The 23,106-nt window shown below is 33.8% G+C and overlaps 1 protein-coding gene across 1 annotated transcript; it reads left to right on the forward strand.

Annotated features, from left to right (window-relative positions):
• Window positions 1-1,864: 1,864 nt before the first annotated feature.
• On the forward strand, window positions 1,865-7,313 carry LOC118195946 (uncharacterized). The gene is made up of 2 exons (XM_035367289.2): window positions 1,865-2,131; window positions 6,954-7,313. The coding sequence occupies exons 1-2, from the start codon at window positions 1,881-1,883 to the stop codon at window positions 7,264-7,266; spliced, it is 564 nt and encodes a 187-aa protein (XP_035223180.2). The 5' UTR covers window positions 1,865-1,880; the 3' UTR covers window positions 7,267-7,313.
• Window positions 7,314-23,106: the final 15,793 nt, after the last annotated feature.

Raw genomic sequence — 23,106 nt, forward strand, 5'->3', positions numbered from 1 at the left:
TCCTATGTTCGGCTTTCCAAGAGACCCAGTTGTTCTGAGTTCCTTTTAATGGACAACTCTCGTCCAAATGGGGCTCAGCTGGTCGACTATTACAAAAGTCTGGATGTTCGCCGCATGAATTTGCCAGCCAGATCTCCTGACATTAACCCTAATTTAGCATTAACCCATCCCAGACAGCATGTCTGGGATGCTCTTGGAAGGGAAACTTCATCTCGCCATCACCTTCCAAGGATCATTTCGGAGCTGAAAACTGCCTTGCTGCTGGAGTGAGATCGACTACCACCGGGGTTCCTCAACTGCATCCTTTCCAGGATGCCAACAAGTTGCGCGACCTGTTTGACTGTGAGAAGAGACCATATCCCGTATCAGACTCATTTTCAATTCGATATCACAGCGTGGATCTGACAGCCCTGGATGAGCTTTACTGGATAACAGTAAAGCTCATAGCGCAGGGCTATGGATACATAAAATAATAATACATAAAACGTACATAAAATAATGGATACATAAAATGGCATATTATATATGGCATATTTCTTTCTTTTTTGTATATGTATATCCATACTAAAATTCAATGTGCAAATTCTTTTAATTTTCACACGAATGTATGTCGCATCCATAAAAGTTCTTATGCAGGCTTTATTTTTGCAATCTTTAATCGTAGACCTACCTTTCCAGTTATAAATTACTTGAAATAAAAAACATGCATGTTATGATTGTAAAAATCAATTTTATAAAATTTGTGGTATCTAACTTTTTATACGCCGCCCCAGTTCTTATGATTATGCTTAGTAAAAGTTTATATTTATTCTGAAAAGTAAAGGATTTGACTCTCAGTCGAGAAAAATTCCCCGAGATATTTAATTTTAGATCATTTTTATGATCGTGTTTAGAACTATTACACTCATGTTGAAAAGTAAATAGTTAAGTGTGTAGTTAAGTAAAAATGGAATATCAGTTTAAAAAGTGTTTCTGATGCTAATAGATTCAGTGACGAGCCATGTTATGGAGACTATCCCGAAACTTTCTGATTAATACAAATTTTCCATAAAAACGAAAAAGTTTTTTTTTTTTTTTTTTTTTTCTTACACAGAATCTTATAGAATCCGTGCTACACAAAACAGTGGCAGGCCGTGTTAGCTCACAGCCAATTCGTGGCATTATTTGCATAAATTAAAAGTAAAAAATATTTCTAATCCAATGAATTTTATTAATCTATTTATTTTATGACTTTAGGATAGTTAGACTATTAAAAACCTGAAGTAATAGCACGTGTTAGGGAATATTATTAATCTCTTTTTAACACTTTAAAACAGCATACTGCTTGTGTGAATATGCAACCGGCATACCAGTTATAACAAAATTACAAATTAAAGAATGATACGCACTAGTAAATCGCCAAAAAATATCACTCAATGATAGTAAGAGGGGAAATCCATCTCGAATTGTTCTAATTTACTTTTTAACCGACCCCTGAAGAAAAGGTGAAAAGATACCAAAAGTCACAAAATTTTTTAATTAAATATTTCGTTAAACTTATGTAGCACGGAAGTTGAATTGTTTATTTTTAATTTTTATATCGACTATAAACTTTTACTAAATATGATTCTAAGAGTGGTGACATGTAGGCTGAGTGTATAAAGTTTTACATTTCCTAATTTTTACAAAGAAGGGTAAAATATGAAAATTTGCAACATTTAAGACATTTTTTTAATTAGAAGTATATGTCTAGTGATTGCGAATATAAAGGCCATATAAGGGATTTTATGGGCACGGTGAATAAAAATAAAAACTCTGGTTCATTATTTGTAAATCAGTTTTTATTGAATGTATCATACTTTGTATTACCACTTTATTTAGGAAACCAAAATTCGACAATAATGGCAAAACCTTATATTGTGATGGAAGAAGGTGAAAGTCCAAAAATTGTCATTGGTGGTAAATGCCATATTCTCCGAGACACAGAAAAAACAGCCGGAATCACTCCACCCCTGCCTTCTGTTTCGGAGATTCCGAAACCTAATGATACTAAGGCGTACAGTGATTTCTACACATTGAGCAGTCAGAGCCATCTTAGCAATCTTGCAGGACATATAGAACCTCAAATATATTTCTTGCCTAGTTATGAAAGGTAAGTACATCATTTGTTAAAAAAGCCAGTACATATGACTTCTTTTATCTGGCAAACTTTACGAATTGTTTGCATTTTTTACTAAAACTGATGTGTTTTTCGAATTTTACTCCTGAAATTAATTTTAACAAATTTTGAAACTCTTTGGAAAAGTGCCAGAAATTTGGAAAAGATTGTTTTTTAGAGTGCACAGCTATTCTTTGATAGAAGATGGTATAAATTTGTGGGTTTTAGTTTTCCGAAGCCGACAAATTAATTCAGAATATCAAAAATACTTGTAATTTAATGCTTCTGTTGTCTGAAATGCTTCTGTTGTTATGATAGAATTAGCATCTAAATTCAGAAATACATTACTAAATAACTGTAGAGTACCATATAAAAATTTCGAAAACAGTTCACTTAAAAGATTTTCAAAAAAATTAAATAATAATTTTTGGCATTTGTCTCAAGATAAGAAGTAGGACTTTAGGCCATCAAAAATGGAAAGAATTCTTTTTATTGCAAGTAACAAAGGAGCTTTGTGTTGCTATGAGATACAATATGTGTGAAACTGTATATATGTGAAAATATGTATAAATTTCTATAGCAATATCTTCTATATCCAGAGGTAGAGAATCGCATGCTGTTTGTACTGAATTGTGTACAATGTGGGCAGAACAACCAATTCCTAAAATAGGTCTATCTAAATTACTTCGAATTTTCTAAACACGTTTTCATTCCTTTTTCTCTTCATACCACCAAAATAACTGTTATTGTTATCAGCAGTATAAGAAACTGACTTTTCTTCAAGTTTCTGTTTTTTTTTTTTTTTTTTTTTTTTTCTCCCACATATTGGAAAACATACCGAATCAAAATTTGAGCAGGTTTACCCTACATTTCATCGAAATTTAAAACTTGAATTCCCTTCTCATGACTGACATATATTACAACAATCGAAACAAGTTTTACTTCACTTCAGTTTGAGCTATCCGTCCTTACTGTTACTGTCCACAATTTACGTTTTCCAAGGAACGCAAAACATTATCAAATATAAATGGCAAAATAACGTTAATAATAACTGCTTCAGTTTTGATTCTAGCAGATGAAAGAAAATTTGGGGTCGTGTAACTCTTTAACTCGATTAGGTCTGCAATCTGATGTTTGAAACTGAGTTTGTGTACAGCAATGTGGTATGAAAATGTAGCTTATTTTAACTGCACATTCCAGATCACTGTCATTGTTATTCTTATCTCTGGCCTTAAAAAAAAAATCTTTTATGTTTGTTGAAGCAGGGCATTAATAGCACTCCCATGCTTAGTTGTTTTCACATGATCTTCAATATCACCCTTTCCTTTAAATGTTCAGCAGAAAATTCTCCAGTGCATAGTGTGCAATAAACACGTTCATCATTATTTTCATTACACAATTTCAACATTTCTATTCCGGTTTCAGGTTAACATTAAAGATATATTTTCGTTAGCCCATTTCTAAACGATGAGACTAAAAATGAATAAATATAAAATGAGCAAAACGTGTAGACGAGTTATGGCCCTATCACTTCTATGGACGCGCGCGCTTACCCGGGACAACTCCGAGAAACGAGATTCTAGTACGGCTTTAAGCGGCAGGCTTCCGAGAAATGTTTCGTCTAGCTAGGAGGAACATGTCCCGGCTACGAGCAACATTTTAAAAACTTGTCCGAAAATGTTCCGGCTGGAGACGTGTTCCTCGAACGTTCAGCCAATCAGACAAAAGTTCTGCTTCTGAAGGATCACGGGTAACTTTCAATATGGCAATGGCTCTCACTGTGAAGGCATGGACGGTGGAAATAGAGGCCGATTTAATTATTGCTGTTTTGTTGTAATACAACTGCCTGAGTCATTTTTTAAATGTGTATATATTCATTAAATATATAATCGTGGAAATTTCAGAGTTGACAGTATTTTACGACGTTCTTGCAGTTCGGATTTGTTTACAAATTGTTCGTCGCCAAATTTGTCGTATTTCGTGCTGATCGTGTATTATCACTGTTATATAATAGAATTTTATTTCTTAAATTTAAGTTGAATATTTTTTTAAAATCCGTTTGTATATGCGCGGCTTTTCTCCTAATTACTTATCTTTTAAATTGTTAATTGCATAATCAGTGACACATTTTAAACAGCATAAAAAAAGAAAAGCATAGCTTATATAATAATGAGAATACTCATTAAATTTGTCTATTATTTTCATGTTATTAATGAAATACTTTTTGAATTATAAATAAATTAGAAAATTTACTTTTATTATAAATGCTACATATTGAAGCATTGGAAATTTATGAATTTATTATTATGCATGATGAAAAACATTTGTATATACATTCATTAATATAAATCTTATTCATTACATTAATACTAATAAATATATATTAACAACTTCTAAACCATCGCATCTCTCTATCTGTATGTAAATATATGACTTATTAGATGTGTATATATATGTATGTATGAATACAAAAATGAACATTGCCAAGAAGTTTATTTGAAGTTGCTTTTAATTCAGATAACAATTATGTAATTGGCAGCAACTATAGTTATCAGTTCCTTGCACATTATTATGGGTATGCAATAATCAGATGAAAAATAATTTATGAGTATTTCAGTACTAAAGAGTGTACACATTTTGTTATTGGGTTAATTCATAATTTTATCATATGTATGATCTACGTAATAAAAACATGACTAATAAATAATAAGAAATGTAACAGCTGTGCATTTATAACATTTGATTACTTAAAACAGTGCACAACTGATTATCACCTTCATGTCTGTTTACATAATGAATTGCACTTTCCAATTAAGTGCACGGGCCTACTAGTGGCCGAAGCGTCGTTGAACACTGGTAGTTCTGTCTCAGGTTAGAATGCCGCGAACGGGGTGGCTACATGACGTTTCCTTGGTTTGCCCATTTGTAACTGGTATACGAGCCAGTTTTAAAAAATTTTCTATAAAGGGATCCCTCCTGTTAGGCAGATATCCCTCGAGGCTTTGCCGTAATCACATAAAACAAACTCACGATGTGCACCACCTAATTTCTAGAGTTGGTATAATTAATGTGCTTTAGGTGTATTACCGAGTGTTCTATGGGACAGTAAACAACTCGCACATGTTTGATTGCTCATGTATTCATATGCTTTATTTGACCTTCATTTTGCTGAATAGTATCTGCTGGCTGTGAGGATGTAAATATCAGCCATATAGACTTTTGTCATGAAAGGCCTTGTTTTTTGTTTTTTTTTTTTTCGTTTGTCTGTTTGTTTGTTTGAATGGACAGAACAGTAATTATGAGCCATAAAGTTAGTCAAGGTCAGAAGGTGGTCACCAGGTCACAAATTTTCCAGAGAGCCATCAAATTTTCATTGCAATGCAGACAACAGAAAATACACATAAATAATGTCTGATAAATAGACTTATCCAGAACATGTTTTAAACTATTTTTAGTGTATACAGAATTTGGCTATTACTGAAGTAATTGATTACTACTATAACCAGAAGTGTGTTTATCTGCTACTTGAAGTGCCAGAGTGGAGATCAAAGTGATTAACTTGATAGCAATCACCTTTCTATTATCTTACATTACTAACAATAAAGTTTAAAACGAAAAGCGTGTGAGCGATACAAAACAACACGAAGAAGCGAATGTCACTTGAAAGGAAACGTCACTTTCGCCAATCTGAGCGATAACTGATTCTTGTTTGGCTTTCAGCCTGTTTACCAAGTGAAGATGGTAACCCTATTTCGCTAAAGGGCGTTTCTCAGAACTGTTGCTGCAAACGTTTTGTTCCGGCAACAAATATCGTATGTGATAAGGGTTAATACTGAATAACATAAATGCATTTCTCCTGTTTTATTGCCAAATGACGAAGTAAAAAGTTGTCGCCACGCCTCCGTCAAAATCGAAGTCAGCGCTAACTCCAAGGTGAGATGCACGTAAGAGAATTTCTAAAAACGCGATGTCGAACATATTGGTCAAAAAAAAAAAAAAAAAAAAATCTTCTCTAGTCATAAAATTTTTAAATCCTGAACATTTTTACAACCACGGAATAACACAATACAGCACTAAAACACCACGAATGTTCGGGCTAATCTCGGACTTGTGGTAAGCCTCTTTATGATCGTACTTCGTAGATTATTATTAGTCCAAAGGGACGTTAACCCAGAACGGCTATTAGTCTCAATTTTGTGTCGGTTCACTATAAATGTCCATTTCGCTTTTCAAATTGTTGCCACCAAATATTATTGCTCTGTAAAATATTTAACGAAATTAAACAATGAAGCGTCTGCATGAATATTTATGTTTTTCGCTCTGTGAAAAAACAACGTTCCTACAGCCATTAAATTATGAATAATGTAGTTCTCCACCCGAAGATGGGCAGCTGGAAGCCCGAATTTGGAATTTATTTTATTGTCTGATACATATTTTGTAAAACTTAAATGAATCCTTGATTAACAACCTCAGCGATTTCAAAGCGAGGAATGGGAACTCAGTGCGAGAAAAAAAATTATCTCCAGCCCGCGAGACTGTCCATCGGCAATTTTAAACATATGCTGTTTTTAAATGTTCTTAGCCCAAAGGGACGTTAGCCCAAATACCCTCGAAACATGTATGTGTATGTAAATGAAAAAAACACCCCTTTGGGCGTAATATAAAATATGAAAAATTTCATATTTTATTTAAAATTTTTTTAATCTTTTTTTGAGTTTTTTGACATTTTTTATGTTGTACTTACTCAAACATATATTTTATTCAAACAGCTAGTTATGTGTATAAATTACAAGTATTTTATTATCTTATTTCACAGAAGCGTAAAACGAAAGGAAAGAAGGGAACCATCTGGAATTCAACATACTGAGAAAACGGAATCTCGCATTTTGTGTAGCCATACTTTTGTAGAGATAGCTTTGAAACTGTGCATGATCTGTCTTTTTATTTTCATGTTTGTGAGATGTTTCCAGCTAGGCATGCCATACTTATGGACTACGCTAGAAGGATATTTAACCCTGGGAACAATAATTCTACTTCCGTTACTTTATTTGTTCTATGCTTGCTTGCTTTGTAGAAAAGAAGCTATACATCAAACTGTGCCCTACACAGAAGAAGGAATGTTAGCATAAAATCTATGACTGTATCTGTAAGCAAATTACATTCCAAAGAAATCTTATATTATATTGTGCAATAAAATAAAAACGGTACTATTTGGTGTTAGCTTTTCCCAGTCTTTCTTTATATATGGTGTATCGTTCGTTTGTTTATCTGTTGCGAAAACAATAGTTAAAAGTAAATTTATTTTGTATGTGAATTCATTATAGATGAAGGTTACAAATCTCCGTGGCAAAGTTAGAGAAAGTGAATTAAGTTAGTCAAAAGATTTGCTTGTAAAGAAATATTTGATTTGTGGGATAATTGACTGCTATTAAAAATAAAACAAAGACGTTATTAAAGTGTAAAATTTCCACGTGGAAGAGACATCTCCGTCACAGAATTTAAAATTATTCACAAAAGCAACCTTAGGTTGGCGTAGATTTTTAATAATACTGAGGAAAGGTTTTCTGCCATGTGTTTTTGCTCCTGAAAAAGAAGAAACTATGCTGATCGCCATCATATCCAAAATTTAAACCCATTTAGAAGTAGCCTTTCGTATAATTTCAAATACGAACACCCACTGAGACATTTATTCAGTATTAACAGGGGGGAAAATCGATTCTTTTTCTTATATGCACTCTAAACAATTCTTTTCTAGAAAATATATGCGCCAACTTAATAGTGCTTCCAGGATTAAAACAGGGTAAAATCCTAGTTCTTATTCAATTAATTCAGTTCTCAGTTCGTTGCAAGGCAAAAATACATAAAAAACTTAAAACGTCTTCATTAAAAAGTGTAAAATGCAGAAAAACATAAAACACCTAAAACAGTTAAAAAATCCAATTTACTATTAAAATTAGAGTTTCTACATAAAAACAAACAATTCCACCTGCGGGTAGGAAAACAGAGTTTTCGGTGCAGAAAGCTGAAAATTTACTTTCGGTCCTACTCGGCAAAAAGACACTTGTTACAAATGTAATCAAATGGCTGCTTTAATTAGGCTTAGTTCCATTTAAACAACTTTTAAACTGATGATAATTCTACAACTATTGCATGCACATTAGCTAAAGGCATAAAAAGCTTAACCTGAACATAAGAACAACATACAATAATTCAATCGCTTTTAAGCAAAAACTGCACGATTTGCGAGCATATAAGAATTAAAAAAATGAGCTTACCCAGCCGGGTAACAGAGTGGGTATGAATTGAATGATTGAATAGTTAGGTTTGGAGGCAACTTCTCCTTGACAGGTCTGTCTCCTGCCTGCTCAACAATCATTCACTTATGCATTTTTATAAATAATTTTTTAGGATTAAATAATTTTTGGAATTTATATTTATTCGTAGATTTTGATACTTGCACTTAATTTACATATGCTCTCAGAATTTTTAAATGATATTGTAGATTGGTTCGCAACAATAATTAATTATTTATTTGTTTGCATTAAACTTAATTTAAATTTATTAACTTTAAATTTGATTTTTACGAATAAAGAATGTTTTTTAAATTCAAATATATACAGGGGTTGGACAAAAATATGGAAACACCTTTAAAAAACCATGTTTCTTTGCTTAATATGGTGTAGGAAACCCGTTGGCATCCAAAACAGCTTGCAGTCTTCTTGGAATAGATAAATACAGTTCCTGTATGTTTGCCAAGGGAATATTATACCATTCTTCCTGCAAAACGGTGGCAAGTTCAGATAACGATGTTGGCGGTGGATAACGAGAACGCACTTTCGGTTCCAATGTAGACCACAAAGGTTCGATAATATTCAGGTCTGGTGACTGTGGTGGTCAGGGGAGATGGGACAACTCATCCTCGTGCTCAGAAAACCAGTCCTGGACAATGTGAGCTGTCTGAACAGGGGCTTTATCGTCTTGGAAGACACCATCACCATCGGTGAACAAAGTTTGTACCATGCGATGAACTTGATCGGCCAAAATGTTCACATTAAGTCTTGGCAGTCATGTGCCCTGACACAGTTATCATGGGGCTAGCAGAGAACCACGATATGGCTGCCCAGACCATAACAGAACCCCCGCCATATTTCACTCTTGGCAACAAGCAGTCTGTATTATAGGCTTGAGATGGCGTTCTCCAGACGTAAACTCGGCCAGAAGTGGGAAACAATGTGAAAGAAGAGTCGTCAGACCATATTACTCGCTTCCACTGCTCTATAGTCCAGGCTTTATGACTTAAACACCATCTTTTCCTGTTACGGGCATTAGCATCACTGATGAGTGGCTTCTCAATTGCAGCACGGCCAGCAATTCCCTGTTTATGAAGCTCCCTTCTAATTGTTTTGGTACTCACAGGGTTCGGTAACACAACATTCATTTCAGCAGTAACTTTTGCAGCTGTGGTCTTCTTATTTTTCGTCACAATTGCCCTTAATGATCGTCTGTCACGATCACTCAGGACACACTTTCGTCCGCGCTGTGATTTAGCAGATGATGTTTTTCCGCTTTTCAAATATGCGGAATAAATCTTCGATACAGTACCTCTTGAAACACTAAACACCTCGGCTACCTTGCTTACGGAAGCACCTACCATACGTGCTCCAACAATTTGCCCACGTTCGAATTCTGTTAACTCTGACATAATGCAATGACAACCTCACACAACAGTACTCCGACAACAACTGAACTATTTAGCACATTTACGAAGTTGTATAGGTGGCGTCAGTAGTCAAAAACGCCAGCGCCACCTACATATTTCATTAAAATCAATCTTTCTTTTCAAACATGCATTTCACAAGGTTTTTCCATATTTTTGTCCATCCACTGTATATTATATATGTATATGCAACAGAACTATTTAGCCGTAACCAAACTATTTTATTGAATGCTATGTAGTGGCGAAAAGGAACAATCTAAGACAGTCGACCTCCAGCCACGATGACGTTAGGTTACCGTCGATTAGATGTCTCTGTAATTCGAATTGTTTAGTGTTCCGTTTGGTATATTTATGTATATTTCCTTTGTGCCCGTTCCTGCGTGCTCTGTTAATAAATACTTTTAGAGCCAGCGGGCGTTTGAGTTTATTGAGGAATGGCTACAATACACACTCACACACACACACACACACACATACATATATATATACACACAGTGAAACCTCGTTACAACAATAAGGGACCAAATAAATATATTGTTGTAGAGAGGCATATTGTTATATCGAGGGCCCACATATTTTGAGCATTTAATAAGAGTTTTTTTATTATTATTATTAGTTTAAGGTGCATAACATACTACTTTTAAGTCTATATTTAGAAGAAATTAATTTGTAAAATACTAATAATAGTGGTTTAAATACTAAAAAAATAAATAAATAAGATAAATTCAGAAAATAAGCACAGAAATATTCACATACCTGAAAACACTTTTTATTGAAAATAATCCAATATTTTTGTTTGTTTATTGATTTTTTTAACTGTTAAGTTCACCAATACTGTATGCATTGAGTCTAGTGCACGAAAATGTTCTTCATTTGTCGACGGAAGGCTTGAAAAAAATGTCCTTAGAGAATTCACAGATTGAAGAGCTTCCTGGGATGACAATAAGGACTGCGATGGACCTGTATTATCATCATCATCAATATCATCATCTTCATCATTGTTTCCTATCTCATCAGTAATTTCAGAGAGAATATCTTCATCAGTAACTCCTGTGAAAACCATAAGATCATCATCTGCTGTTAAATAGTCTTCTATACTAATTCCAAACTTTTTACCGCTTGTTTCCTGAAGTTGGGATACGGATTTTTTGATGTGCAAAACACATTCTTGATCATCTGAGAGATCATTGTCTATGGAATTTTCATCATTATCAGATTTCTTATCTTCCATAACACAAAGACCGGCCTTTTTCCAGCAATTCCGAATGGTTTTTTCTGTTACTTCCCACCAACTTCCAGCAATATTGTCACACGCTTCCTTGACATTTACAGCTTTGAAAGGGTCTTCTACTTTATTTTCAAAGTTTACAAGTATGGAGTCCACCAACCGTTTTCTGTAATATCCTTTGAAGCACTTAATTATGCCCATATCAAGAGGCTGTAAAATTGAAGTGCAATTGGCAGGGAAAAAAAGCGATTTCGATATTTTGTAGCTTTGGAAATGACGTGTGAGCACCGCAGTTATCTATCAACAAAACGATTTTTTTCTTTCTCTTCTTCATTTCATTGTCTAACTTCTGTAACCATTCGGAAAAAAATTTAGACGTCATCCAAGCCTTCTTATTTGCTTTATACTCCACGGGAAGACTTTTCACGTTCTTAAAGCACCTTGGCTTCAATGATTTACCAATGACGAGAGGTTGTATTCTGTGCGTTCCTGTGCTATTTGTACACAGAAGAACAGTCAGTCTCTGCTTTGATTTCTTCCCTCCATAACACTTTTCACCCTTGAATGCCAATGTTCGATCGGGTAGGAGTTGGAAAAACAGCCCAGCTTCATCTGCATTATAAATGTCTTCTGGAGCATACTTTTCTAAGATTTCTTTCATCTTGTTTTGCCGCCATTCATTTGCGTCGTTTATCGGGGCTGACTTTTTCTCTCCGTGAACTTCTTGGAAAGTTATTCCATGACGATCTCGAAAACACATTAACCAACCATTGCTAGCTTTGAAAGTTTCGTTCCCTAGCATTGCTGCAAATTTCCGTGCTTTTGCACATAATAAAGGTCCATTTATTGAGACATTTGTTGCTCTCATCTCTTGAAACCATTTTAAAACAGCAGAATCAATGTTTTCATTTGTCGCAACTTTCAGTAGTTTTCGCTCTGGGTTAATTTCATTTGAAGTTACAGCATCTTCGATTTGCTTTCTCTTCTTTAGGAACGTTGCAACTGGAGATTGCGATAATCCATGTTTCTTAGCCGCATCAATCTGCTTCATTCCCTCATCAATATCATTGATAACGTTCAGTTTATCTCGAAAAGATAGTTGCTTTAGTCCTGCCATCTTAGGGAACAATATCGCGTGAAAGAAAGAAAAGTTTAAACCAAATGTTTCGCGTAGAACTCAAAATCGTTAAAGACTATAAAACAACCTTTGAACTCACTTTTCAGTACGTCACTTAACAACACCCCGCTCCATCTCCCCCTGTTCCTCTAACAAAGGGCACTTGTTCTGTGACAAGGTGACCAGACAGGTCTAGATGTCCTTAAACGTTATCAGAATTCCAAAGCTTACTGGGAAATGAGACTAGGCATACATTTACACTTCACCCCCTCACCCACTCCAATTCCCAAAAGGGTGGTCTTCATCTGTTTTGAAATCTGAACAATAGCTATTTATTCAGGGATAAGTTGAATATCCACAATGAGTCTTAATAGACGGAAAAAATAACAAAAAAAAAAAAAAAAAAAAACGGAGAAAAAAAAAAAAAGCATTTGAAAATCTAAATATTATTATAAAGGGAGAAAATAATACTGAAATTTAGATTGAAAAAATCGTTTTACAGAGGTTTATTGTTCTAGAGAATATAGCAATATTGAGGGGAGATTAACATTAGTTTATATGCAAAATCACCGGGACCACAAAACATTATTGTAGTAGAGGGAGTTATTGTTGTATCGGGTATAGTTGTAGCGAGAGTTTACTGTATATAAAATTGAAATTGAAAAGCTAATAAGTATTGTGCTGTAAGACCTATTTGGTCTTAAAAAATTTTTTGCGCAATATGCTGCAAAAATTATGAAATAATAGGAAGAAATATTGTAGTGAGCTCGCCAAAAAGTTACCAGGAGCTGTGGCTCCAAGAAATAGTATATGTATATATTATACATGTATATAGTATATGTATATGTATATATTATACTGCGTTGAACATATACATATATATGTGCAATAATAAAATTCCATAATCAAAAATACACTTAAAATTCTAACTGTATGTTATTTACATTTTTAATGGCGACGGTCTCTTATTTAAAAGTACGTGGAATTAAATCCACAGCCCCGTGGTCAAGTTGTTTTTCCCGCCTTTTCTACACTTACAGTTCTGGAGATATTTAAAGCGAACTGGAATGGCTAACGTCATTTCTTGGAAGCTCCGCCTTTCCAGAGGCTATCAAAGGACTCGCAAAGGAATATCGGGGTCTTTTCTTTAATGTAACGATGCAGTAAACTTCATACAAAAAGTTATTAGTAGTTCTTTTTTATTTACTCCGGAGATCTGATTTTTTGTAACTGCTATTTTCTCCTGAAATATAATAAATGGATCCTGTTTTTTAAACTTATCGTCTGATACTTTAAGCTACGACTACATCTATGATTATTCACCATTCTATTTATTCCGGACAAAAGCTGGTACATCACATATACAGTGTCTCACAAAAGTGATGGGACACTTGTGCTTTACAAAAGGAAACTGTAGTAAAATAAATTAAAAAAAAAACATGTAAAAATGTTTTGTGGGTATATTTCATACTTAAATTTAGTAACAATTATTACATAACATACATTTTCTCAAAATATTAAAATATTAATTTAATAAAAATACAATTGTTTAGAAGGAACAAAAAATGGCTCACATAAGTGATGGGACACTTACTTTTCCATCAAATATTCATCCAAAAATTTTACTTTTTAAAAGGTTTTACTATTTTGTTGGGTTTCCTTTTACTTTTAAAACATGATTTAATCCTCTTGGTATGGATTCGACTAATTTTTTTATGATTTCTGGAGCGATTTTACCCCATTCTTCTTGAAGCACCGATTTTAATTGTTGCTTTGAAGAAATGGTGTGTTTGCGAATTCATGATTCCAATTCTTGCCAAATATTCTCTATGTGATTCAAGTCTGGAGATTGTGGTGGTGTTTTTATTATTTCAGGACAGTTATACAGCAGCCAGAGTCTAACGTTCAAAGCAGTGTGCTTAGGGCCATTGTCTTGGTAGAATTTAAAATCGTTATGAAGGTTCAATTTTTGTGCTGAAGATTTCAAATTTTGATTTAAAATGTCAATATACTTGTATTGATCCATTATACTGTCAATAAAAACGAGATTACCAACTCCAGCGGACGACATACACCCCCATACCATAACTCCTCCTCCACTATGTTTTACTGTTGGCACCAAGTTCTGTTTGCGAAATTCTTCCCTGGATTTTCTCCACACCAAGATTCTACCGCCAGAACCAAATATATTAAATTTACTCTCATCAGCAAATATAACTTCATTCCAGTAATCAGAATTCTTATTTATGTTGGATTTTGCGAAAGCCAGTCTGAGTTTTCTATTCTTTTCACTTACGAAGAATTTTTTCCTGGCTGCTCTAACGTGATATCCAGCAGATCGAATTACTCTTCCAATAGTCTCAGGATTAACAATTACTCCATATAATGCTTGTAAATCAGCAGCAACTTTAGGAGCACTCATTCTTGGATTTTTGTTAATATTTCGAACGATAATTCGCTTTATTCCATTGGATAGCTTTGATGGTCGGCCAGGTCTTCTTTTATCCTGAATCATATGATTCTTTTTATATCGTTTAATGATATTGAAAACTGTTGAATGACTCAAGTTAACTGTTTCAGCAGTTTCTCTAATAGATTTTCCACGTTCAATATGCAAATTAATAACTAATTTTCGAATTTCAGGCAAAGTTTCTTTTCGTTTAGCATTCATGGCTGAACAGAGCTAAAGAACACAAAATTTCCAAAACAAACTGGAGAGAAATACTGCAGACGATTTTATAAATTATTGCCAATTGCTTTTGAGTAAAAATAAAAAAACCCCAAAATATTTTTATTGTAGTACGTAGTAGTATCTAATGGTGTCCCATCACTTATGTGAGCCATTTTTTGCTCCGTTCTGAACAATTGTATTTTTATTAAATTAATATTTTAATATTTTGAGAAAATGCATCTTATGTAATACTTGTTACTAAATTTAAGTATGAAACACACCCACAAAAAATTTTTACATGTTTTTTAAATTTATTTTATTACAGTTTCCTTTTGTAAAGCACGAGTGTCCCATCACTTTTGTGAGACACTGTATATATATATATATATATATATAAGCTGCTGAAAAATTATCAGTAAAGACATAAAGTAAGAAATTTAGAAGAACCACTTTTTCACAAAGACTAAAAATTGAAATTCATAAATAATGAATTTCAAATAATCTTATAAATGCAAAAAAGAATTTAATAAATGTTAAAACCGAAACACTTCAAACATTTCATTGATTTTTTGAATTGGCATATTGCTTGTTTCAAGTGTTTTCGTTTTAACATTTCATTGATGTTTTTAATTGGGTATTGCTTGTTTGAAATGTGTTTTTGAGTTATGCGAGATACATGCATACGTACGTACTTCTGAATACATTTTAATTCGATTTTACAATCCGTTTTGAGAGAAAGGATTCTTTATTCTGTCCATACGTACAGATGTCTTGCAAAAACATCGTCAAGTTGGATTCGAGAGCGGTCAAAATGGATATTTACTTTGAAATATGACACCTGTAATTTCTCTGATTATGACGCTTCCTTTACTTCGTGCAAGAAAGTGAAAAGAATAGGAAAAAGAAATAACATTTATTTTTGGAACAAGTGCACTATAATAACTGATGAAAATAAGACATTTAACTTGTTGCGATCAGTAAGCAACTTTGTAGAGACATTAGGTAATTTTTGAAAGCAGGAGAGATGAAAAATGAGCAATGCCCTCTCCGGGAACCGAACTACGGACCTCTCGAATACGCACCGAGCGCGCTGACAGCGTGTAACCACGAAGGCATGCTAAGAAGGCGGGAGAAATACCTTATATACTTCCTCTTTTAAAGTGCGACTACGGTTTAGCGGCCTAGTCGCCAAATCCTAATAGTGAAGAATCATTACTCACCACCTTTTATTTCGAGCGCACTGTAGAGACAATAGGTTAATTCGAAGCAGGAGAGATGTGAAAAATGAGCAACGCCCTCGCCGGAACTCGAACCACGGACCTCTCGAATACGCGCTGAGCGTGCTCACCATTACACATTACGAAGGCATGCTAAGAAGTTACGAGAAATACCTTATTACCTCTTAAAGCATTCTGTAGAAATTTTTTTGGCGCGTTTTCCCCAATAACTGAAAAAATGCAATCATAATTTGAGCAAATATTTGTAAGGGAAAAAAATTGTATAAATATGATATATGATAATATATGATTATCATATGTCATTTAATATGATTTTATATAAATATGATATATGAATATCTAAATATGATTTTTTCCCCCAGGTGACAAACTTTTCGAAAAAGTCTAAAAATTCAAAAACCTGTCATATTCGGGGGGGGGGGAACTAGGCTTGACAGCGATCACTGATACCTACCTGCCTTGCCTAACTAAAGCTTTCGCATGAAAATCCCACTCTAAATTGAAAATTTCAGGCACACGGTGAATGAAAATTTCAAGTACTCATCTCAAAAATTCTTCACCATTTTTTATCTTTTATAATTTTGTTAATTTTCCTGTAAAAGCTTCTCGTGCTTGAAAATATGTCGTTTGAGACATGAAGAAAGAAGCGTAACGCAGTTTGGGACCACATTACTTCCTTCAGTTAAATATTCTAAAGAATACAAACTGTTGTATTAGCCTAGATAAAAATTTAAAAAAAAAAAAAAAAAAAAAAAAAAATAGTTCTTTGAAACGCTTTACTGAAAACTATACTCACTTTTACATGTTTTCAGAACATGTTAATGTAACTTTCAAAAACATGTTAAAAATTTAACTGTAATCCTTTAACATTTCACGTTACTATACATTATTTATCTATTTTTCATTAACTTTTTTTTTCAGATCATCTACAACATATTAATCTGATGGATATGAGGTTATGTTACACGAAAAATTTCTTTACTTTGTAAAATGCCTTTTAAATGTAGGGTTGTCTCATACCTAAAGCTATCTTGTATTCAGATTATTAAAAGATTACAGACTTGGTCTTATATTTTTAATTGCCTGTTATTTAGCCAAATTCTAAGGATTATATCAATATATATATAAAGGAAGTAAAGTGATTTTAATGCACATACAGAGAGAAATGCCATATTTTAGTTAAAAGTGTTACTTTTTTTCTTTCTTTTTTTTTTTTTTTTTTTTTTTCTTTACCTTCAGTCTATCTGATATTGATAAAATTTTAAATAATGGAGAAATAAAAATCGAAAAATCATCAGATAACATGCATATAAAATGATAAAACTATGCAATTATGTGATATCTTCCCAGCAGGTTAAAAATCTATACAATTAAAGGCATAATTTGAGAAGTAATACTTCATTATAAGGAATTCAGTAATAGTTAAGTTGAAAACTATTTTTATTACTATATAATCGCGAAAAATTCGAGTATTGATATTCCTGAGAAAATATACATTTCCAATTCGTTCTTGAATCCATTTGAACAATGTTTCTGCATGATATCTGTACGTACGGATAAAATAAAGAACTATTTTTTTCCAAAGCGGAATGTAAAATGGACTTAAGATGGATTCAGAAGAGATTTTTTTTCGCGACGTCTCTACGTATGTACATATGTATCTCTCATAACTTAAAACCGAGTAGTCGTAGAACGTTTCAATTTTATATATTGTCTACTGTAGTATGTAGTTGTGCATCTCCCTCTTTCGTTGCAATCGGTCGCACCAAACCTATTATTTATATACATATATCTTGCAATTCTGTTACTCGGCTGAGTGAGCTCCGTTTTTTTTTTAATTATTATATGTGTTGGTAAATAACGCATTTTTTACACAATTATTGAATTTTATTGTTCTTATTCTAGTTAAGGTTTAATGCCTTTAGTTAAATTTACCTGCAATAGTTGTAGAATTATCAATAATTTAAAAGTGGCTAAACCCATCGAGGCCACCATTTGTTTATATTTGAAACTCTTAGTAGAATAGTAAATTAAGTCATTTCTCAAATCAACTTCAGTATCTTTTTGCCCAATCAATGGCACCAAAAGTTAATTTCCACCACCACCAAGAATTTTGTCATCCTGCCCGCTGGTCTAATTGCTTATAAATGGTATGGCGTATAAACTCTAATTTTAATTGTAAAAAAAAAAAAAAAAAAAAAAAAAAAAATTTAACTGTTTTTAAATGTATTTGGTGTTTTAGGTTTTTCTATGTTTTAGAATTTTTAATGATGATAGAGTTTTTATGTATTTTTGGGTGCCGCGAAAGGAGAACTTAATTGATTTAATTGGAAATATGTCTCTAATGAAATTCGAGGAAACAAGTTTAAATAAAATACAGTAAAAATATGTGTAATTTAATAGACCGTACGAGGAAGTTGTGTGGTGTTCACATCAGATATTTATATTGGGTGAGTGTAAAAGTTCTTGTAAATGTCAAGTTGTCATGTCTTGTGTTGTTCTTGTAAATGAGTTATAATGTGTCAATAAAGGAATTTGCATATCCCAAAATGGATATTTTTGGATATGTAAATTTTCAATGGAATTGACGTCACACATGACACACATGACATTGTAATGATGAAAATCATCGGCCAATCAAACGCGTGGATGCTTCACATATAAATGCATCGTGTCTCGCATAGTTAATCATCTCAAAAAAAAATCTCAGAAGGTGTAACATGGAAAGCGAGGAGGAGCATATAAAACACTGTTTGTTATACGAGTTCGATAAAAAGAGTACGGCAGCCGCAGCATGTCGCAATGTTTATCAAGTTTATGGGGAGGATGCAGTAGACGAAAGCACATGTCGTCGGTGGTTTCGTAAATTTAGGGAAGGAGACAGAAGCTTCCAAGATCTGGCTAGAAGTGCACGGCCATCACACGTTAGAGAAGACGATATTGACCAAGCCAATAAGGAACAACCCAAACCCAACCGTGCAAGAATTAGCGGAGACCTTCAACGTACACCGGACAACGGTCGAGAGACGGCTGGTTAAGTTGGGTTTTACGAAAGTTAGATCGTCGGGTTCCACATAACCTGACAGCTAATCAACGGGATGACCGAATCGCCGCCTGCGCTTCCTTGCTTTCCCAGTACAAAAATGAACCATTATTGATACAAATTGTGACAGGCGATGATGTACCGTAACATAAAGCGTCGTATTCTGTTACCTTTTTCGTAGGAACTGAATCACAAACACTCTTTGACATATGGAAATTCAACAAACTTAGCAACGTATTACGAACCACAGCTTGGATTCAGAGATTTATTTACAATGTGAAGAATTCACACAATAAGAAAAATGGGTGTTTAACAACAGAAGAATTTCAACTAGCTGAATAGTATTGGATCAAAGGAACACAGATGGAGTACTTCCCGCAAGAATATTTGGCTTTAACTAAAGGAAGACCATTGCCAGCAAATTCAATCATTAGGCAATTTAACTCTATTCTAGATGAAAGAGGAATAATTTTAATCGGAGGGCGTGTTCAATATACTAATATTTCGCAAAAAGAAGCACATCCAGTTTTGTGGCCAAGCGCCGAATATATAAGCCGAATAAAATAAAGCCGAATTATAAGCCGAATAAAATAAAAACACCTGCCCTGAAGATAAGGATAGTGCTGACAGATCAACTGCCAATTCATTGCGCGCCGCGGCGTTCCCCCCCCCCCTGTCGCAGAGCAGCGTGAAATTGATAAACAAATTTCGGAATGGTTAGAGAAACAAAGGATATGCCTTCATCCATTGTTTGCAGCAATTCCACTTTTTGTTTGAAGGACATCGAAACATACTTTCGCTTTGTAGATCCTTTGGCAGCTCCAACATCGGAAATTCTTTTTGACATAATCGAAAATTCAAGCTTATTTTTATAAAATTGCTCTAACAGTCTGCAAAAAATAATAAGCCGGATCCAATTCGAAGATTAAGGAACAACGCAATCTGCAACATTAACTGAAATGGATAATTAGATAATTTTAGCTTAGCTTATACTGTCCATTATACATTAAAGGCGCATCCGTACACGTATTATGCGCATGCGTAAAAATATTACGCGCATGCGTGAAAGCATTATGCGTTGACGCATGCGCAGAAAGTTTGTAGTTTTGAGGTCCGGATTATAGGTCATTCAGGATTATGGGTGTCCGGATTAACGACTTTTGACTGTAATCACTTCGCGCCATACATAAAAATTCAAAATATCTTCATTAAAAATCGCAAAATACAGAAAAAACTAAAACACCAACTACAGGCAAAGAGATTTACAAAAGCAATTTTGCAATTATAATTAGAATTTCATTAGGAAAACAAGCAACCCGTTCAACGGGCAGGAAGATAAAAATTTCGATGCAAAAAATTTAAACTTTTGGTTCTACTGGGCAAAAAGACCCTGAAGTTAGTGCACCAATTGATTTACTTCACTATACTACTAAGAGTTTTAAATGTAAACACATAGCCGACACGTTAGGCTTAGACAGTTCTACAATTATTGCATGCCCCTTACAGTTTTACAGTTATTGCATAAAATCTTAACTCGAACGTAAAAACAACATTCGTCTGGGGAAAAAAAGGAGTCCTTCATTCTGTCCTTATGTACACATGTCAAGCAAAAACCTCGTTAGATTACATTCAGTAACAGTTAAAATGGATTGAACTATGACACCCGGAATTTTTCATGAGTACAATACTTCCTTTATTTCGTATAAGGAAGTGAAAACCAAAACTCTTCATTTGCAGTGTGCAGATCACATTTTTACCTTAAAAAACCTTACATGCAATCGCAATGTTATCGGAGCAGTAAAAAAATGCAAAACTATTACTCAAGAATGAAAACACGAAATATGAACCATCTTCATTCGAAGAAAAGATAAATCGGAAGAAAGAAAGCATTACATTTTTATAAAGTGTACATTAATACCACTTTAATAATATATTTAGTATATTTAAAACACACAGGAATTCATTCGCACTCAAGAGTTCAGAAGCATCTGCTGAATTTTGAACTTTAATTCCTTGTATTCTTCCGTCCACAGTGATTCAGTTAAGTTTGCTCTACTGTCAGCAAAGAAGATATTTTCTGTCACTTCTAAAATAGCTGAGAATCTTATCAATATTGAACACTTACTATGAGCCTCCTCAGTGTTCAATAATTTGCTAATTAATTTAATAATAGCATTCCAAAATTCCACTTGGAAAATTGAAAATACTTCGAATGTCATAGCTATGCTTGCTTCATCCCACAACAATTTATTCACGAAGTTCTCGTATACTTCCAAAGCTGATTGTTCATCACTTTCAAATGAAGCACGAACAACATCATTAATCATAGGAATAATGAAATCTACTTCTCTCTCAGCTATATCTCTGCAAAAACGTACAACTGCTGTTCGAAGCGCTAACGTAGTTTCGGCACAGCGAGAAAGAGATTTGCCTACAGTTTCATTAGTTGCCTTTTCTGCGAATACAGATAACGACCACAAATTGTTGGCTGAAACACTTAAAGCTATTTTTCCACTCTTTACAAAACTATCTTCATAACTGTAGCTTTTAGCTTTATCCAGTATTATGTTTGCATATTTAAAGCAACATTCGTGAAGAGCATTTAAGAAGATAAAATCTAATTTGTCCGATCGTGGTTGTGATACAATCCTCCAGAGTTCTATCAGTGAATTTTCTATTAATTCAATTGTTAATGTAACAGATTTGCTTTGTTTCGAGAACTTCCCACCATACGCAGTCAATTTATTTTCCAGATCGTCAGTGGCAAGTATATCCTTTATTGCCTTTTCCACACAAACTTGTTTCCATTTAAACCAATTGTTGATTACTTTAAGACCAAACCAATCTCGAAATTCATATAGTTGAATGCTGGAAGCAGGTTCTTGGGAAAATTTTAGTAAATAATGTAACAATTCTTTCATTTTCATGAAGAGATGCAACTGTTCCTCTATCTTCGTATCCATATCAACAGCAGGTTTTGTATCTTTAAGTTCTGAAGATATTTCTTTCACACAGAGCATCAAGGGTTCATAAAGAGCATTATCTAAGAGATCATAAGTGAGACCTGTATAAGATTTTTCCTGCAAAACCTTCCGAACGATGTTATCGACAGTCATTTGGAATCTAATAATATAATCCAAGAACTGAATGAGGTACTGAGTCTTATTTTCATGATCAATTTCTAAAATTTCTTTCGCTTTCATTTCGTACCAATTACGGGCTTCAGATTTTAGAATCATTAGTGGAGCGGATATTATATCCGTTATATCTTCACATAAATAAATAATTCTTAGGGAATATTCAAATTCTTCACATTTTCTTTTTTCTCTAACTAAATCGAAGGCGTGTAACTCGCTAATAAAAGTAAAGCATTCTTTATGGAGAATTTTGACTTCCTGTATATACACTTCCTCTAGACATTCCTCAAGAGAACATTCCATGCATTCAGCTTGTTTGACGCAAGACCCAGTCTCAGAAAGTATACTGTAGAGGAATTGGTATGAAATTTGATCATTTTTTAAGATTATGTGGTTAGCAATTAAAAATCTGCATACAACATTTTCACATACTGTTATATTACTAATTACACTATGCAAGAATACTACCGTAAGAGCAGAACTATTTAAAAGTAGCTCCCAACTGTTTATTTCTTTACCTTGATTATCCTCTACCTTCACGCTCTCTTGCATACAAATTTTTAAAATCAATAAATGCCGTTTGAAAGCAGAAAGTCTAGTTTTGAAGTAAGGGACAGCAAACTTCGTCGCAATAAGGAGGCGTCCCTTTTCACTTTTACTATTGGGTGAACTCAGCAGAAGCCACTGAACAACGCCTTCGGAGAAGATATTACTAAGTCTCACATTAGTTTCTCCAATGAAATCGGGATTCTCCGCTTTTTTGTTACTGTTAAAAAAGCAGCAGCAAAATTTCCCCACTCCGGAACTTGCAACATATT

The sequence above is a fragment of the Stegodyphus dumicola genome, chromosome 1 (genome assembly GCF_044657685.1).
Source record: "Stegodyphus dumicola isolate Sdum_Otavi_A_Nest chromosome 1, ASM4465768v1".
Taxonomy (NCBI): domain Eukaryota; kingdom Metazoa; phylum Arthropoda; class Arachnida; order Araneae; family Eresidae; genus Stegodyphus; species Stegodyphus dumicola.